The sequence below is a fragment of the Salmo trutta genome, chromosome 23 (assembly GCF_901001165.1).
Source record: "Salmo trutta chromosome 23, fSalTru1.1, whole genome shotgun sequence".
Taxonomy (NCBI): domain Eukaryota; kingdom Metazoa; phylum Chordata; class Actinopteri; order Salmoniformes; family Salmonidae; genus Salmo; species Salmo trutta.
Window position 1 is genome coordinate 24,447,385 of NC_042979.1, and position 17,074 is coordinate 24,464,458.

At 42.3% G+C, this 17,074-nt stretch overlaps 2 protein-coding genes across 5 annotated transcripts; both read right to left on the bottom strand.

Moving 5' to 3' along the window:
- Positions 1 to 7,001: 7,001 nt before the first annotated feature.
- On the bottom strand, positions 7,002 to 9,745 carry LOC115159645 (vacuolar protein sorting-associated protein 29). Of its 4 annotated transcripts, none has more exons than XM_029709577.1 (5): positions 9,671 to 9,715; positions 8,856 to 8,867; positions 7,902 to 8,093; positions 7,542 to 7,777; positions 7,002 to 7,399 (listed from the first exon to the last, which is right to left on the bottom strand). In XM_029709577.1, the coding sequence occupies exons 1-5, from the start codon at positions 9,671 to 9,673 to the stop codon at positions 7,282 to 7,284; spliced, it is 561 nt and encodes a 186-aa protein (XP_029565437.1). In that variant the 5' UTR covers positions 9,674 to 9,715; the 3' UTR covers positions 7,002 to 7,281. The 4 variants fall into 4 exon arrangements, with proteins under 4 accessions (XP_029565437.1, XP_029565435.1, XP_029565438.1 ...); XM_029709575.1 differs by having other exon boundaries at positions 9,656 to 9,695; XM_029709578.1 differs by lacking the exon at positions 8,856 to 8,867 and having other exon boundaries at positions 9,671 to 9,745.
- A 311-nt stretch (positions 9,746 to 10,056) lies between these two features.
- noc4l (nucleolar complex associated 4 homolog) lies at positions 10,057 to 16,849 on the bottom strand. Its single transcript, XM_029709574.1, has 15 exons — positions 16,669 to 16,849; positions 16,372 to 16,492; positions 15,241 to 15,347; positions 14,219 to 14,326; positions 13,754 to 13,903; positions 13,425 to 13,527; positions 12,357 to 12,391; positions 12,203 to 12,253; positions 12,004 to 12,115; positions 11,696 to 11,756; positions 11,331 to 11,441; positions 11,043 to 11,206; positions 10,788 to 10,870; positions 10,572 to 10,685; positions 10,057 to 10,322 (listed from the first exon to the last, which is right to left on the bottom strand). The coding sequence occupies exons 1-15, from the start codon at positions 16,819 to 16,821 to the stop codon at positions 10,203 to 10,205; spliced, it is 1,593 nt and encodes a 530-aa protein (XP_029565434.1). The 5' UTR covers positions 16,822 to 16,849; the 3' UTR covers positions 10,057 to 10,202.
- Positions 16,850 to 17,074: the final 225 nt, after the last annotated feature.

Sequence of the window (17,074 nt, forward strand, 5' to 3'; positions counted from 1 at the left end):
AAGAATCGACAGCAACTTGGATTTTGTCAGTCATTAATATTATTGCTACTTCTGATTTTGAATGAAAAAACAGGTGATATTTGCTGAAAATGCCAAGACTATGTCAGAGTGCATCGGATGAAACACGATGATGGTATCTTGCCAAAAAGGTATGGCTGTCTCAGTGCAATGGTCTTGATGTCATTCTTCAATATTATCTGCTTTGAAACCCTTATAGGACAAATTACATTGCACGTTTCTAATCATGTGTCTATGTCCCTTATTGAAATAGTACAATTAATTATTTTAAATTTTATATTTAAATGTTACATCTCCCTCACAAACTTTAAGCACCAGCTGTCAGAGCAGCTCACAGATCACTGCACCTGTACATAGCCCATCTATAATTTAGCCCAAACAACTACCCCTTCCCCTACTGTATTTATTTATTTTGCTCCTTTGCACCCCATTATTTCTATTTCTACTTTGCACTTTCTTCCACTACAAATCTACCATTCCAGTGTTTTACTTGCTATATTGTATTTACTTTGCCACCATGGCCTTTTTTGCCTTTACCTCCCTTATCTCACCTCATTTGCTCACATTGTATATAGACTTATTTTTCTACTGTATTATTGACTGTAAGTTTGTTTTACTCCATGTGTAACTCTGTGTTGTTGTATGTGTCGAACTGCTTTGCTTTATCTTGGCCAGGTCGCAATTGTAAATGAGAAGTTGTTCCCAACTTGCCTACCTGGTTAAATAAAGGTGAAATAAAAAATTAATAAAAAATGTTATAGATTACATTCGTTTATAGTTTATAGTTTATGTAACATCGGCATAAAGTAATGGAATAGGTCAATTCACTTCGTCAATAAATCCATTCAATAGGTCAATTCAAGGACTTTAACCAGACAATTAAAATACCTATTTTCTATTGTAGAATTTCATCATTCAAAGAGAGGTAACTTTAGGAAAAACAACATGTTTTCAATATCATGATATGTGTAGATTGCAATCTGAGACGAGTTTTTCTAACGGGACTGAGTGGCAGCGCGTTAATTTGCGGGAAAACTGAGATTACAAAGTAACCAATAAGCACAAGAATTATGTGGAAACAGCAAGTATATTAGTGAGGAACATCTTTATCAAAATATTTCAAATATCAAAATGAAGGATGTTGCATATTGGCAGGCAGTGTGTTCAGTGGTGGAAACATAAGTAACAGCCGCTCTTCTTGCTAGGGCCACTCCTCTTGGTCAACATCAAGCTCCAAGGCAACCAGACCCTTAGTCTCAGTAGGAAAGCAAAACTATATTGATATTAATGGATAACGTTGTAGTGTTTTCCTAAAAGCCTTAGGAAGCCTCACATCACTGGGGGCTCAAGCTGTCATAGTCCATGTGGGGTCAGACGACATCACTGGTACATGTCTGTGAAAGATTCAACAGGCTACTGGCATGTCACACTTGGCTAAAAGACTACTGTAGCTATGTTGGCATACCTTTCATAGGTAACTTTGACACCTTTTGGAAACAGAAGATGCTCTACAGCAGGTATTCCCAAACTGGGCTACGCGCAATGCCGTCGGGGGTACGCCAAATAAAAATGTGATTAATTTCTATTTTCCAACGGAGCTATACATTTGGGTGTGGTTTTTTCGAACCTGAGTAGCCTCGTTTCACTGCTCAAAATAAAATTAAACCACCTAGTGTTCAGCGAAATAACAACACAATGTCAAATACAGGTAGCCTAGTCAAATAATTAACATCCAATCATATTAACCGTTACTCTCTCGCGGGAATTCCACTAACGGTCCCGTATGTAGCCAAACGTAGCTACTGCTCATTCCGTTAAATGGACACATTCCAGCACTACTGGTAGTACTGCTACTACCAGCAGTACTACACCTGCACCTGTCGACGACACAATTAGATCTGCATCCACGAGCACATCCAATGCTAGCATCAGTAATTCTACATTTGTTGTTAGCCCAGCTAGCATGGACACTGACAGTTGTGAATCTGATGCAGCTGAAGAGCTACTGCCTCCTTACCCGGGAAAGCACCGAACAACAGACAGGGACGTTGGACCATCGAAGAGGTGCAAAAACTACGATTTGGGGTTCACTTATATTGGGAGTAGTGCCTTTCCTCAGCCACAGTGTGTTATATGTGCAAAAGTACTATCTCACAACTCAATGAAACCTTCACTCTTGCGCAGACATTTAGAAATAAAACATGCCAATTTGAAAAATAAGCCACAGGAGTTTTTGGAGCGAGAATTAAGACTTTCAAGTAGTAAGACATGTATAAAAGCAACAGATACCATTAATAAGAAGGGCTAGAAGCGTCTTATATGGTGAGCTACCGAGTGGCTAGGACAGGCAAACCCCATACTATTGTGGAGGACTTCATTCTTCCTGCTGCCACGGAAATGGCTGGGAGAATGCTGGGGGAAAAGGCCAAAAAAACTATACAGACAATATCTTCATCAAACAACACTGTTTCACGACGCATCAGTGACATGGCAGGAGATGTTTTGAAACAATTACTGCTTCGCATACAAGCCAGTCAATTCTATGCATTACAGATGGATGAGTCAACAGACGTGGTGTGTCTGGCACAGCTGGTATATATCTGTTACGTTTATGGGGGGTCAATTAAGGAAGACACCCTCTTCTGGATACCAAGACAACATGAGAGGATATTTTTTAAAGTACTGGACAGCACAGTCACTTCACCCCTACCTACACGTTCAAATTACCTCAACTAACCTCAACCCTCACACACTGACTCTGTACCAGTAGCCCCTGTATATAGCCTCGTTATTATGTTATTGTGTTACTTTTTTATTTATTTTATTTTTACTTTAGTTCATTTGGTAAATATTTCCTTAACTCTTTTTGAACTGCACTGTTGGTTAAGGGCTTGTAAGTAAGCATTTCACAGTAAGGTCTACACTTGTTGTATTCGGCGCATGTGACAAATTAAGTTTGATTTGGATTTGATTTATACACACATGTACACATGGATTTTGTGTTGTAGACATGTGGTAGTACAGTAGTGGCCCAAGGGCACACACTTCATGTGGTGTGAAATCTGTTGTGAAATGTATTGTAATGTTTTTAAAATTGTATAACTTCCTTAAGAGAAGTTTATGGGGATCCATAATAAATACAAATACTTTACCTGTAGGCCTTTGAAACTGATTTTCAGTAGCAGGCCCAGTCCACCCAACACACAGGACTGACCTAAAACGACAGAACCTGTTGCCTCCAGTTTTCTATCTTCAGTCTCATTAAACGAGCCCCCTCCAGATAATCTCACACACTCTAGCGTTCTCCCCAGTCCGGAGCTCAGCTAAACGGGTCCGTAGTGATTCAAAGGTGGGCGTAGCATCATCTTGGGTTGTCTGGTGTGAGGTTTGTTCAGTGTTGGTGGTGGTCGTGGTATGTTCAGTTTTCAGGTGTCGTTCGTAGAGAATATTCAGAACAGTGTAAGTATCGGTCTGAAGCTTAAGAGGTGGCGGCCCACTCCTTAGGGATCATGGGGGGCACAGGGTGTCCTGAAGCACTTCGCCATTTGGGAGTCCATCAAGGATTCCAGGGTGTAAAGCAACCAAGAGCCACCAACAAAACAACAATAGTACACTACAAAACCATCGCAAATACAATAACTAAACTCAGAGAAAATGAACCACTCTCTAGAAAGAAAGATGAGTTATGGTGTTCAGAATGTTTGATTGGATTGTTGGAATTAAGTTGTCATGGTAGTGCCATACAGTGAATTATATCACCGAAGGCTGCCAACAAGACATGTCCAGTCTCATTTATGACATTACTACTATGTGGTCAAGTTGATGGTTGATCATTTCTCCATTCACTGTACACAAGTATCATCTCTATGGTGAGTTTAGAACAAAGTATGACAGGACCGAATGGAGGACTCCATATCCATTATCTGCCAAGTATCAACTTATGCGCAAAGATGCTTAAATGTCCTTCAAATGTAATGTTAGAAATGTGGGAAAAATTGCTTCTTGATTCAGAGGTTGTCAGCATTGTAACACTAAGTCATGGCTGGCACAGTGTCTGGGAGCCCCGTCAACCTTTCTATTTCACTTTTTTTTATTTCTTCTACAGTACACACCAGTTATAAGACTATTTCAGGAGTAGAAGTAAAGGTGTTGTTTTTGTTAGCTACCAAATGTGCTATTATTTTGCTGATCCACTCTCCTTAATTCTCCACTGTAAAACAACCTGTCTCTATATAGACCCATAATAACATATACACACACGATGAGAGGAAAGTTGAAAAAAAGACATGGGGAATATAATTCGGCTAAACTGTATTTGGCTATTAGTCAAATTAAAATGTGTTTTCATCTTTTCTTGGTGCAGCGTTGGTCAGTGTTAACCTTGATCAAGCCTTGAGAATCCAGAGAACACCAGCTGCAGGGTTTACACCAAAGATCCAGGAAAGAACACCAGCTGCAAGGCAGACACCAAAAATTCAGCATATACTATAAACCATACAGATTCTTATGACTATGGCTGAAGCCCCATTTTGGCTGGTATTTGGGGCAAATAACACATCCGCAAACCATCACATTTTAGTCAAATCAGACACTACCTTGAAAGACAAATCTGGTAAATATCAAATGTTTCTTCAGATTCTAGATCTTTAGGGTGAGACATGAAACACTATACTCTGTCCCTCTCCTACTGCAGCACTCGGAGCTGACACCAGGACAGAAGCGTTACCCATACACGATTGCTGATGCTTACAGAGCATGCACATAAACTCATCCAGAAACATTACCTAAAATGTGCTGCACAGATGCATCAGGACAGGTAGGACATAGGGGTTACTCTATACCCATGGTGGACACATCCTACAAGGAGGTTGGGGGACAGTGAAGTACTACAATGATGATGTTTAAGATTGGTGGTCATACCTGTTTGAGGCATAAGAAAAGTGCTCATAGGATTCACATTTTTGTTTGTAGGTTCTGTAAGGGAGAAGGACCTAGTCCTATCCAGAGGTTGGATGAACACCCATGTTAAGTCATGAGACGAATGAACATCATTCCAAAATTCGCAGCAAGACCACGCCTCAACCGCATCGTGGACCCAAGGACATATGGATAAACCATTCTACCAAATATCCCGAATCAACAAATGAGGTGTATGGAGTTTACTTTTTAGAATCTGATGTCAAAAACTTTTTTTTTTGCCTGTGGTTAACCCTACAGGACATCACCAGGTTACTCTGTGTCAAAAGACAGGAAGTCCAAAAAGCAGGACTAAAGTGCTCAGGGCAGTTTTTGCTTTAGTATTGCACACATTTTGTTACCCAAATTACTCCATGCATACATCTGTGCCTTTATCAGTGTTCATAAAAATATACTGCTCAAAAAAATAAAGGGAACACTAAAATAACACATCCTAGATCTGAATGAAATTAGCATTAGGAGGAACCCAGGGCCAACCGCACCAGCATATGGTCTCACAAGGGGTCTGAGGATCTCATCTCGGTACCTAATGGCAGTCAGGCTACCTCTGGCGAGCACATGGAGGGCTGTGCGGCCCCCCAAAGAAATGCCACCCCACACCATGACTGACCCACCACCAAACCGGTCATGCTGGAGGTTGTTGCAGGCAGCAGAACGTTCTCCACGGCGTCTCCAGACTCTGTCACGTCTGTCACGTGCTCAGTGTGAACCTGCTTTCATCTGTGAAGAGCACAGGGCGCCAGTGGCGAATTTGCCAATCTTGGTGTTCTCTGGCAAATGCCAAACGTCCTGCACGGTGTTGGGCTGTAAGCACAACCCCCACCTGTGGACGTCGGGCCCTCATACCACCCTCATGGAGTCTGTTTCTGACCGTTTGAGCAGACACATGCACATTTGTGGCCTGCTGGAGGTCATTTTGCAGGGCTCTGGCAGTGCTCCACCTGCTCCTCCTTGCACAAAGGCGGAGGTAGCGGTCCTGCTGCTGGGTTGTTGCCCTCCTACGGCCTCCTCCACGTCTCCTGATGTACTGGCCTGTCTCCTGGTAGCGCCTCCATGCTCTGGACACTACGCTGACAGACACAGTAAACCTTCTTGCCACAGCTCGCATTGATGTGCCATCCTGGATGAGCTGCACTACCTGAGCCACTTGTGTGGGTTGTAGACTCCGTCTCATGCTACCACTAGAGTGAAAGCACCGCCAGCATTCAAAAGTGACCAAAACATCAGCCAGGAAGCATAGGAACTGAGAAGTGGTCTGTGGTCCCCACCTGCAGAACCACTCCTTTATTGGGTGTGTCTTGCTAATTGCCTATAATTTCCACCTGTTGTCTATTCCATTTGCACAACAGCATGTGGAATTTATTGTCAATCAGTGTTGCTTCCTAAGTGGACAGTTTGATTTCACAAGAAGTGTGATTGACTTGGAGTTACATTGTGTTGTTTAAGTGTTCCCTTAATTTTTTTGAGCAGTGTACTTCCTGGAGTTAGATGGCTGATGACTCTGAGTGAATGCATGAGCTCACAGTCTGTGGCGGAGCAAGACGACTTATTCTCAATCATATGACGGCATCGCTCATTTGTCTTCAGTGTTTTTACATGTGGTGTAATTTTCTTTTAGTGTTAAAGGGATACTTCGGGATGTTGGCAATGAGGCCTGTTATCTACTTCCCCAGAGTCAGATGATCTTGTGGATATCATTTTATGTCTCTGTGTCCAGTATGAAGGAAGTTAGAGGTAGTTTTGCGAGCCAATGCTAACTAGCATTAGCGCAATGACTGGAAGTCTACATGTATCTGCTAGCATACTTCATTGCCAAAATCCTGAAGTATCCCTAAAAGTGTTTTCTTTAAGTGTCTTACAATTTAATATGAACAGGTGGCTGAGAATGAAATGAGATTCTTATTGTGGGTGAAATTAGTAAGAGAAGACTCACTACAGGAAAATAAAAGGCCATGGAGCTACATGTACTTACAAGACATTTTACATGACAATACATACAATTCAAAAAGTGGCACCAAATATTTATTTTAATGACATTTTGCAAACTCATGTGACAATTGCATTTTTTTATTAGAAATTTTTTACAGACACCACATGGTGGGTGGAACACATGCCAATGCGGATGACATAAAAGATATTATACATTTCTTTATAGAGTTAAGTTAGCAAACAGTCATGGTATAGCATTTTTGTGGTTATGTAGTTGGAGCTGCAGGTAGAAAGGAATGAAACGATACACTGAACGATAGCACCCCTTGCCTCACCCCTCCCTTTTCTGCCCTGGGTTTAGGATTTCTTGTACTCAATCCTCTCCACTTTGACGTCATCTCCTATGAGCTGGTATACGTACGTCACCACTGTGGATGCTTGGATGTCCATCAATACAAAGGACGGGATGATGTTGCTGAGGAGAAACCAAACAGGGGAGAGGAATGCTTATGTTTACACACCAGTGTAATGCTAGCAGTTAGCAATTTACTAAGAACATCTGCTAAATTACCCAATAAATATGTCAACGGCCTCATTTGTAGAAATTCCACCATTACCTTTCCAGTGCGTTGTAGGCTCCAGTTGCTGAGCCGGGGTTGATGTAGAACTTGTTCTCGTTTTCGAAGGCCTCGAACTTGTGCGTGTGTCCAGAGATGAGGATGTCGACGTCGAGCTGCCTCTGCAGCAGGGCCAGGCTTGCCATGTCTCCCCAGGGGATCACCTGGTGCCCATGGATGAGGCCGATCTTAAACTGACCTACTGTCACCACCTTCTGCTCCGGGTAGTTCAGGTTCTGTAGGGCAGAGAAGGCAGAAAACACCACAGGTCATCCACTTTCCTTACCTATTAAAAGATTACACATACATTTTGATATAATGGATCATGTAATAAAGCATAAGGGAAGCGGATATAAAAACCTCATCAAAGTCTCCCCTGACAATGTGTACGTCCCCAGCCAGTGTCTTCAGGTAGTCATAGCTCTCCTTGGTGCAGAGGTTTCCTGTACAGAGGATGTGCTGGATCTTGCCAGGCACCAACAGCTTCTTAAACTTGGCTGGTAGGGTGTTGCATCGGTGGGGGATGTGCAGGTCACCTAACACCAGGACCAACTGGCATCAAACAGTGGATGGAGAGATGAGATATGTTGGCAACAGTTACAGGAGGGAGCTCTGTAATACTTACAAAATGTAGGCTGTCCATTAGGAGGATGACATCAAGTTTGGAGTCGATACCATTTCAGCTCAGTCAACTCAGGAAATGAAATTCAACATGTGACTTGCAAATGTTCAACTAGTCTGTCGTATTGAATTTCAATTCATCTTAAAAATGCCACAAATTTGGTCCTTGATTTGGAAGATAACTATAAGTTCTCGAGTAGGGTATATCAGTACTCCATGGTAATTAGAAGAAGATTTGCAAAACACAATTTGATCAAGGACTAAAGCTTCTGGTCCCATTCCGCAGAATACTCTATCCCCACAGATAGTCGCTGTTCAGACAAACTGATCTAACAAATAATTCAAGTGTATTTATTTTTCCACATCACACATTAGAAAGGTCATACTACATCACCAACCATCCAGCAAAGGGTCAGTGTACCCAAAATAACAGACAGCTTGTTTTTAGAGTTGCCTCTAAATGTATCAAACAGATTGCTCAATAACCTCACCTGAATACATGGCAACATTCTTGGTGTGTATGTATGGAAAATGTCTGTATTACCAGGACATCATTATAAGGCTAACAATTAGAGTTTAGCGAGGTATGGGGTGTTACTATGACAGGCATCCCTCCATTAGTCTGCAACACAAGCCTCCAGAAGAGGTAGAACAGGCAGAGGACAGGGTCCAACACAGAGAGCGTGCACTTACCCGGTGACCAGCCTGAATACAGAGCAGAAGACGATTGGAGACAGGGGTAGGGTGGGTAACAGGGGTGGGAAGCAGGATGTGTGTGGAGAGATTGACATGAAGCAAGATCGAAGATTGGAAAGGAAAAAAATAAAACAAGGTGGGACAAGAGTGAAAACTTACATTAAAAATTAAGGAAACAAACAAATAAATGTTAGTAAGGTGACAATAGATGATAGGCTTAATTGTTAGTGGGTTGCAAGTTAGATCAAAACTAAAGCGTGAGTGATTATAGTAGTGCCCCTACCAAACACTAACGTTAGGTTTGTGCACTGACACAAAGTAAAAAGGTCCCGAAAGTTGAAATCAAACTAAAATACAAAAACGAATATTACTGAATTTAAATACGTAACTTGCTGCGATGAGTACGCATGAGAAATGACATGGTGTGGTAGCTAAACAACCAGAGAAAATGAAGAAATCACCTGCTAGCTAAGACATGGAGAAGGAAATTAGCTAACGTTAGCTAGCTACTCGAGCAAGCTCAATCTCATCACACAGATTCACAGACAATGACAAATTTAAAGTAGAACCCAATGCAGATTGAAAGGGTGATTGATTTGAGCAGTGCTGCGTTTGGTTATTCAGACCACTTTTTGTCATGTGATCATCGTTCATCCATCTCGGGCTACCTAGCAGACCAACATGCTTTATATGCTGGGATCTAGAGAGTTTACGGTCACAAGGCAATTAGTCCATACGTCCACATACAAGCAATGTTAACGAAAAATAAATAAGGTAAAAAAAAATCTAATATTTACTTTATTTTCACTTACCATCGTCTATTTTGCTGTGTTGGGCTTCAGGAAGCAGCTACGCAAGAAAACGTAATGACGTTTACACTAAGTCATTCAATCAGCCAATGAATGCCGAGCAATCTTACGGAGGCCAATGTAGAACATACTCGAATGTGAGCAAGGTGGATTCTTTCCATTTTCTTAACTTCATTGCTTTACTTTATATCTCAATGACCCCATTCTAAACATAATGCATAGTTGTGAATGTATCTTTCAAGTGCCTCTCCCTCCCTGTCAAACCTTATTTAACTTATGTATAAAATGATATCAGTCTCACAGAGATTGCAGACATTCATACCAATGAGTCAACATCTACAACAAATTGTAAATCTTATCTGACAATAAGCCTAAATTATAAACACAGCTCACAGTTTTCTAGAAAGGTTTATTGGGGTACAATTAATTCCAAACAGAAAGATGTAATCGTGGATGTGGAATGAGAAGGGGATATGGGGGAGAGACAGCGAGGTTCAGAGAGTTAGGTATGCAAGTGTACTGGGGTTGTTTGTCTCTACTCTAGAGAGAAGTTCAGGCCCAGCACCCCCACAGAGCCCTGCAGCAGCTGGGTGGCAGGGTCAAACTCCAGCGGCACAGTCTTGCTCTGCTTATGCTTTAGGTCCCGCTCCATCAGCTGTGTGCACAGACACAGAGCCACATTCCATCAACAACATGATAAAAGCCATGAATGTACACATGTATGCACACCATTTAGTGACAGACACCAATACACTGACAAACGTAACATGCTAACAAATGATTAAGACATTACAATTGAGAATAGTATCCTCACCAACAAAGTAAAAACACTTGGGATTGTGAACCACCAGGAGGACCAAAAAGTGGACGAAAGGACAATCAGAATTTGGTCATGTCACCTCACCTCATAGGTGGATAGCTCCAGCAGCTCACTGATGTCATCCTCCTGCTGTGACAGTGGCTTGTTGATCGCCATGGCAGCCTTGGCCACATCAGGGTGGTAATGCTTCTGCAGGGTCTACACTCAGGAGAGCAGGAGGGGAAAATGAAGAGCACAGTGAGTGTGGCTGTGTTCATCTCTATTGATAATGTGTTTGTTTCTCTGGATGCCCCTACACACCTGAAGCTCCCATAGGCTGCTCTCCAGGGCGTGGCACTGGGATGGGTCCTCCTCCTCCATCAGGTAGGGGTCATCACAGGCTTCTGTCCAAACACACAGGAAATGCCAAGCCATGTCAAAAATTCTATCTATTGGAAAGCCCTTTTAAGACCTAGCCTATATATGTTAAACCACCACAATATTATCATCATAATCAAATGAATTCATTCCCATCTCCAGACAGGTGAATGTATGGGGTGAAATGGGGACACTTACCGTCTGCTGCACTAGGCTGGTGAATGAGGACTCGGCAGGCAGGGTGGCGGCGGATCAGGTTGCAGATGAAGGGCAGTACCATGAGCAGAGCAGCAGGTGGCGCCGTGAGGGCCAGGCGGGACAGACGCTTGGCAAACGCTGCCACCAAGTAGACTGGCAGGTGACTGGAGAGAGAAAGAAAAGACACCATGGACAAATAGTTGATAACTGTTTACTGATTTACAGCAAGTGTGAGAATAAAATGCCAGTCATCGATAGTTAATGGAGTAATCATGACAGAGGTCTTACGTGGAGGAGAGGAAGAGGTTAGCTAAGTGGAAGAAGCGTGCTCTGTACTTCACATGGAAAACAGAGGGCTCCAGCAGGCTGTACAACTTCTTGTAGAAATCGGGATAATCTCTGCAAACACACAGGCACACACTTAGACGGTTATTACTAGAATAGTCACTTGACTCTAGTGTTGAGGGAAAGTAACTCCAACTGAAACATATTCAATAGCTAGGACCAGGTTTTTTTGTTCCTATGATAGTGGGTAATGTCTACCTCTGTTTAAATAGTTTGCATCCAATGCAAAAACCTAAACCTTCAGAAGCTTAATGAAGACAACGTTCCCTGGTTCAGTACCTTCTGCACTAAGAGTGTGGAATACTCACAGGTTGTGCTGATGGATGAGCACAAACAGGCCATTGAGAGCCAGAAGACTGATTGCCCCTCCTGTACAGACACAGAAAAAACAATATACCAGAAATTAACTTTCCCAGTCGTACAAAAAAAAGCTACACAGGATGCCACTGTGGGTGATCAGTATGGCTGTATTACAGAAGTTCTAACACACTCATGCCCACTCATGGTTACAGTGCACAACAAATAAGATATTTCTCGCAGTACTCTTCTCTTTCAGTACAGTGTGGCATCTAGTCAGATTGTTCTATAGGTGACAAACTATGGAAACTCAACTCACCAACATCATAGGCTGCAGTCAGGAAGTCGATCATCACTGTGGGATTGCTTATGTGGGGCAGGATTGAGTCATGGAGGATCACCAGCACCTTCTTGTACATGCTGCTGGGCAACTACAGGGTATGAAAGACATGAGACTGAAAATTCTGGGACTCTAGACTGGAACAAAGGTGGTCTGTATGTTAAAGTGGATCTTATACCTTATACTTCAGAAACCCGAGCCACAACCGCTCAAAGGCACGCTTGTGTTCCTGATTGGAAGGAGAGAATCAATACATTCACACTTATAGCAATACTTCTAATCATGAGACCCAAAAAGCATGTTTTCTCCAGTTGATATGAGGCTTTGCTTACTTTTAGTTTGGCTGCTTTCCAGTCTTCATGTTTAGCTGTAAAATGAACCAAGGGGCAATCGATCACACAATAAGTTAAGGCTGAGGCTGCGCAACAGAAGGAAGTCTGGAAGCATCTTCCCCAGAGCTAAAGAACCGAATCACATTCTGCGTATGTGTTATTTTACGCACACCTTTTTTCTACGTAGCTGCTGCTCACCCTCCCTTCACGTTTCACTTAACCCCCCCCCAAAAAAAATACTACAACTTTGACTGTCTGCCTCGACAATGTTTGCAATGACGATGAAAACATAACATTAAATCTCTATTTAGACTGCCTGTGTTCTGCTTGTGTTTGATTTGCTGTCTACATAGCTCATGTAAAAATAACATGAAATCACTATTTAGACTGCCTGTCTGTTGTGCTTATGTTTTATAATAGCCTACTGTTACAACAGACAAAGTTTGTTAAATCATGTTTTCTACAATATGTCAAAGGTTGTCGGCTACACCAGACAAAGACGTCCGATCATTGCTGCGGAGAGGAAGGGGGAAGCGGCAGTGGAAGGAGCAGCAGCTAAAAAAAAAAATCTGTGCGTAGAGAATCCCACGCATACACAGAAGCTTCAGGTGTTTAGCTATAGGAAGAGACATCCAGAGAATTTGGCAACACAGCCACTCGGATAAATGAACGGTACCTTTGCATAACAATGGTGAAGGTGCATAAAGATAGAGGAATTCAGATATGACATCATTGTTTTTAGCACTACCCATAGAGTTCGTAAACTACGGCGCACGACATGGTTCAATGTACCAGTAAACCAGCACAATTTACTTTGTTTTTTCCAATTGCCACCGTCTTGGAGCTTGAATTTGGATCATGTATACTGTGCTAATGCTGTAAAAAAAAACGGAGCAATGTACAATACGGCGAACTAAGCATTTGTGCTAAGTACATGGGGGCCTCCATCTTTATGCACCTTCCCCATTGAATAATATGGACAATTTTAAAAACATGTTGCATACAAGTTACTAAAAATGCATTGTTTTCATTTTAATATATAGCATAAGAGCAAAACAGCAGGCCGACCTTCCTGTTTGACCAGGTAGTTGGTGAGTTCTGACTCCTGGCTAGGCATGTTGATATTGGACAGCAGAGTGAAGACGTTGTTCTGGTAAATGGGCATCACTGCCTGAAGCGACAAGACAAGACCATTCTAAACAAACAATATCAGCCAGATATGACAGCCCAACACTTGAGCTAAGGCGTGGAGCACAAGTCAACTGAGGTGATTGAAGACAAAATAGTGAAGAATGTTAAAAATACATAACTGCTATAAAACAAACACCTAAACAAGTTACAATAAACCATCTAATTTAGAACCTCCAAACGCAGACACAAGTCCTGGTTGGGCTTACCCCTTTGGTTTTGTCCATCACCCTGCCCACGTTCTCGCGGACGGAGCTCATGACGTAGTAACGCACATCCACCATATCCAGGTACTCCTGAAATCTGGAGATAAGAACTGCCATATCCTCCTCCTGAGAGAGCAGCCGCTCCACCACTGCCTGGTCACAGAGCAATGGATCGTTACAGACAAAATCTCAATGTAACAGGTGTGGGTCAGTTGGTGGAGCATGGCGCTTGTAACGCCAAGGATTGTGGGATCGATTCCCGCTGGTGCCACCCATACCAACAATGTCTGCACACTTGACTAAGTCGCTTTGAATAAAATATATTTGATTTGAATAAAACATAAATAGATGTGGTCCAGCTTCAAACTTGCATCTTGGTGCGCAAATGCACCCTTATGACAGTTTAAATTGCGTAACATTTGCGCCAGGCAACTAACATGTAGTACAGTATTTAACTGAAACCCCTACCTGGATGAGTTCTCTTGGGAAGCTGTAGTGTTCGCTCCAATCCAAGTCTTGGAGGGGGAACTTCCCTTCCATGGAGGCAAACTGCATCAGTGCACACAGGGCACTCTCCTGCATCGGAATAAATAGCATCGTCAGCCCAAACACACTCAACATTTTACTAAATCCTTAATTTAAAAAAAAGTAAATTTCACACACCATACGTCACTAATGATTAGGACCAATGTTTTTTTCTTTACCGTGTGACCCGACACCAGAAAAACACCAGGCCCTAATAAAGCAGAACTTATGAAGCAGCTGACCCTTTATTCTAGAACCTAAATCAGACTGAGATACCAATTACTGGTATACAGTCTGAAACAAAGCACTGCAAACAGTTTAATTACAAGCCAGAATGTTAAATACAATTTTTACTTACTTGACCGGTTGTCTGTGCGTTTGGTCCTTCAGTGAGTCAACATTTTTGACAAAATATCCACAGGAAAATATTACTTATCAGAATTTTTAGAGTGCCAGTACTGCTGTTGAAATGTCTATCCCTAGCACATGTGCAAATGTAAACACCTGCAAGACTTCAGTTAGTATGAATGCATTAAGTGCATGTACTTCCATCTTGTTTGCTCTTGACCTAAAGCACGTGCACAACTCTTGATTGCCACAGCCCGAGACTTGCGTTTTGAAGTAATTTTAATAATACTTTCCTGTGGATATTTTGTTTCAAATTTCAACCCACTGAAGGACAACCCTGACGGCCAATCGGCAGAGTATGTTCAAATATAATTTTATACAACGTTTGTGACCGACAAGGGACATTTCGTTTTTTTTCTTCTATGTGCCACAATTGGGACTAACTAGGGCCCAGAGTTTTCTTAGCCTGGTTGCCAGTGTTTCTGCTCTTTCACAAACTCCTTATGAAATTGAGTGATAAGGAGTAGGCAAGAGTTCAAACTGATCTGGGACCAGGCCAGAGTCTTCCCTCCTGGCCCTAACAATGACCTTTTGGTGTTGGCAAAAAAGTAACTCGCCTTAATCTGGTATGATTCATGGCTAATGTGTTCCAGCAGCAGCTCCAAACAACCGTTGTATCGGTGGCGGATGAACATGCAGTACTTCTCATCCGCACTGCGATCACCTGCCAGGACACAAAAAGTCAGTGACCGGCATAGCCTGAGGCCCAAGCAACATAGAGATACAAGACACCTAAAGGTATACCATTCATTTGTGAAGTCTAACTCTATAGATGTTACTGAACTAAAGACTTTTCCCAATCAGACTACATTTGTTGTCCTTGGTGAGGAAATGCCACAATACTGAAGAAAAATATAAAACTCAACATGTAAAGTGTTGGTCCCATGTTTCATGAGCTGAAATAAAAGATCAAAGAAATGTTCCATACACACACACACAAAAAAAAAAAATCTCCCAAATTGGGTGAACAAATTTGTTTACATCCCTGTTAGTGAGCGTTTCCCCTGTATCAAGATAATCCATCCACCTGACAGGTATGGCATATCAAGAAGCTGATTAAACAGCATGATCATTATACAGGTGCACCTTGTGCTGGGGACAATAAAAGGCCACTCTGAAATGGGCAGTTTTGTCACAACGCCACAGCCGTCTCAAGTTGAGGGAGCATGCAATTGGCATGCTGACTGCAGGAATGTCCACCAGAGCTGTAGCCAGAGAATTGAATGTTCATTTCTCTACCATAAGCCGCCTCAAACGTTGTTTTAGAGAATTTGGCAGTTCGTCCAACCGCCCTCAACCACAGACCACGTGTAACCACGCCAGCCCAGGACCTCCACATCCGGCTTCTTCACCTGCGGGATAGTCTGAGACCAACTACCCAGACAGCTGATGAAACCGAGGAGTATTTTTCTGTAATAAAGCCTTTTTGTGAGGAAAAAGCCATTCTGATTGGCTGGGCCTGGCTCCACAGTGGATGAGCCTTGCTCCCACCCATGGCTGCGCCACTGCCGAGTCATGTGAAATCCATAGATTAGGGCCTAATGAATTTATTTAAATTGACCAATTTCCTTATATGAACTGTAACTCAGTAAAATCGTTGAAATTGTTGGTCGTTGCGTTTATATATTTTTAGTATACCTTTTTTCTGGTTGCCAGATCTGGAGTTGCAGAGCAAAACTGATACTCACCACCAATCAACAACTCTTCTTTGGGCAGTTGCCCAACATACAGGTCTCCCCTCTCCAACAACGTGCTGAACAGTTTAGTACATCCATTAATCGCACAAACAACGTTCTTCTCTTTCTCTGACTGAGGATGAAAGTGGGGAGAATGTGCATTGATATGTAATATAGATCGTCAATCACCAAGAGAACCATGGGGACAAAATGTGGGGGGGGCTAGCTAGCTAGCTAGCTTTCCAAAACCAAGACGCAAAGCTAACATTGAACACACACACATTAGAACGTTTCCGTTAAGTTACATACCTGAAGATACTCAAGAACGTCGAACACATCGTTGGCATGTTTTTTGCTCTGAATAATCAGATCTACTTTACTGTTGATGTCTATTTTAGGTGTTTTCACATCATTTACGGTTAAGTTTTCCGAACTCACGTTGCACCTCTTCGAAGTCGCCATTTTTCCCCCAGATGAGGGTAGTGTTGACGTCCTTTACGTTCTAATTTCGCCCCCTTGCGGTCGGCGTGTACTGTGCAGGGCCTGGCCAAATATCTCAAATAAATATTCTAGCAGTACTGTAACAAATGTACTTCCATAATTTACATGTGACATCGCAAAACAAATTGAAAGCTTTATAAAATACCATCATTCCTATCATTGCATCCTGTCTTAGACCTACATGTCTTATCAAGCTGTTTGTTTCATGAAACAC

Bases quoted from the DNA above. Each gene is read 5' to 3' on its own strand.
- LOC115159645 (XM_029709575.1), bottom strand. The intron at 7,778-7,901 runs GTTTTTATATCC...TCTGCCCTACAG, and splicing joins TCAGGGGAGACTTTGATGAG to AACCTGAACTACCCGGAGCA. The intron at 7,400-7,541 runs GTAATGGTGGAA...GTTTCTCCTCAG, and splicing joins GCCTACAACGCACTGGAAAG to CAACATCATCCCGTCCTTTG.
- noc4l (XM_029709574.1), bottom strand. From the start codon at position 16,821: ATGGCGACTTCGAAGAGGTGCAACGTGAGTTCGGAAAACTTAACCGTA. The intron at 12,392-13,424 runs GTCGGCCTGCTG...TTCATTTTACAG, and splicing joins CTACCTGGTCAAACAGGAAG to CTAAACATGAAGACTGGAAA. The intron at 12,116-12,202 runs GTATAAGATCCA...CATACCCTGTAG, and splicing joins TCGGGTTTCTGAAGTATAAG to TTGCCCAGCAGCATGTACAA.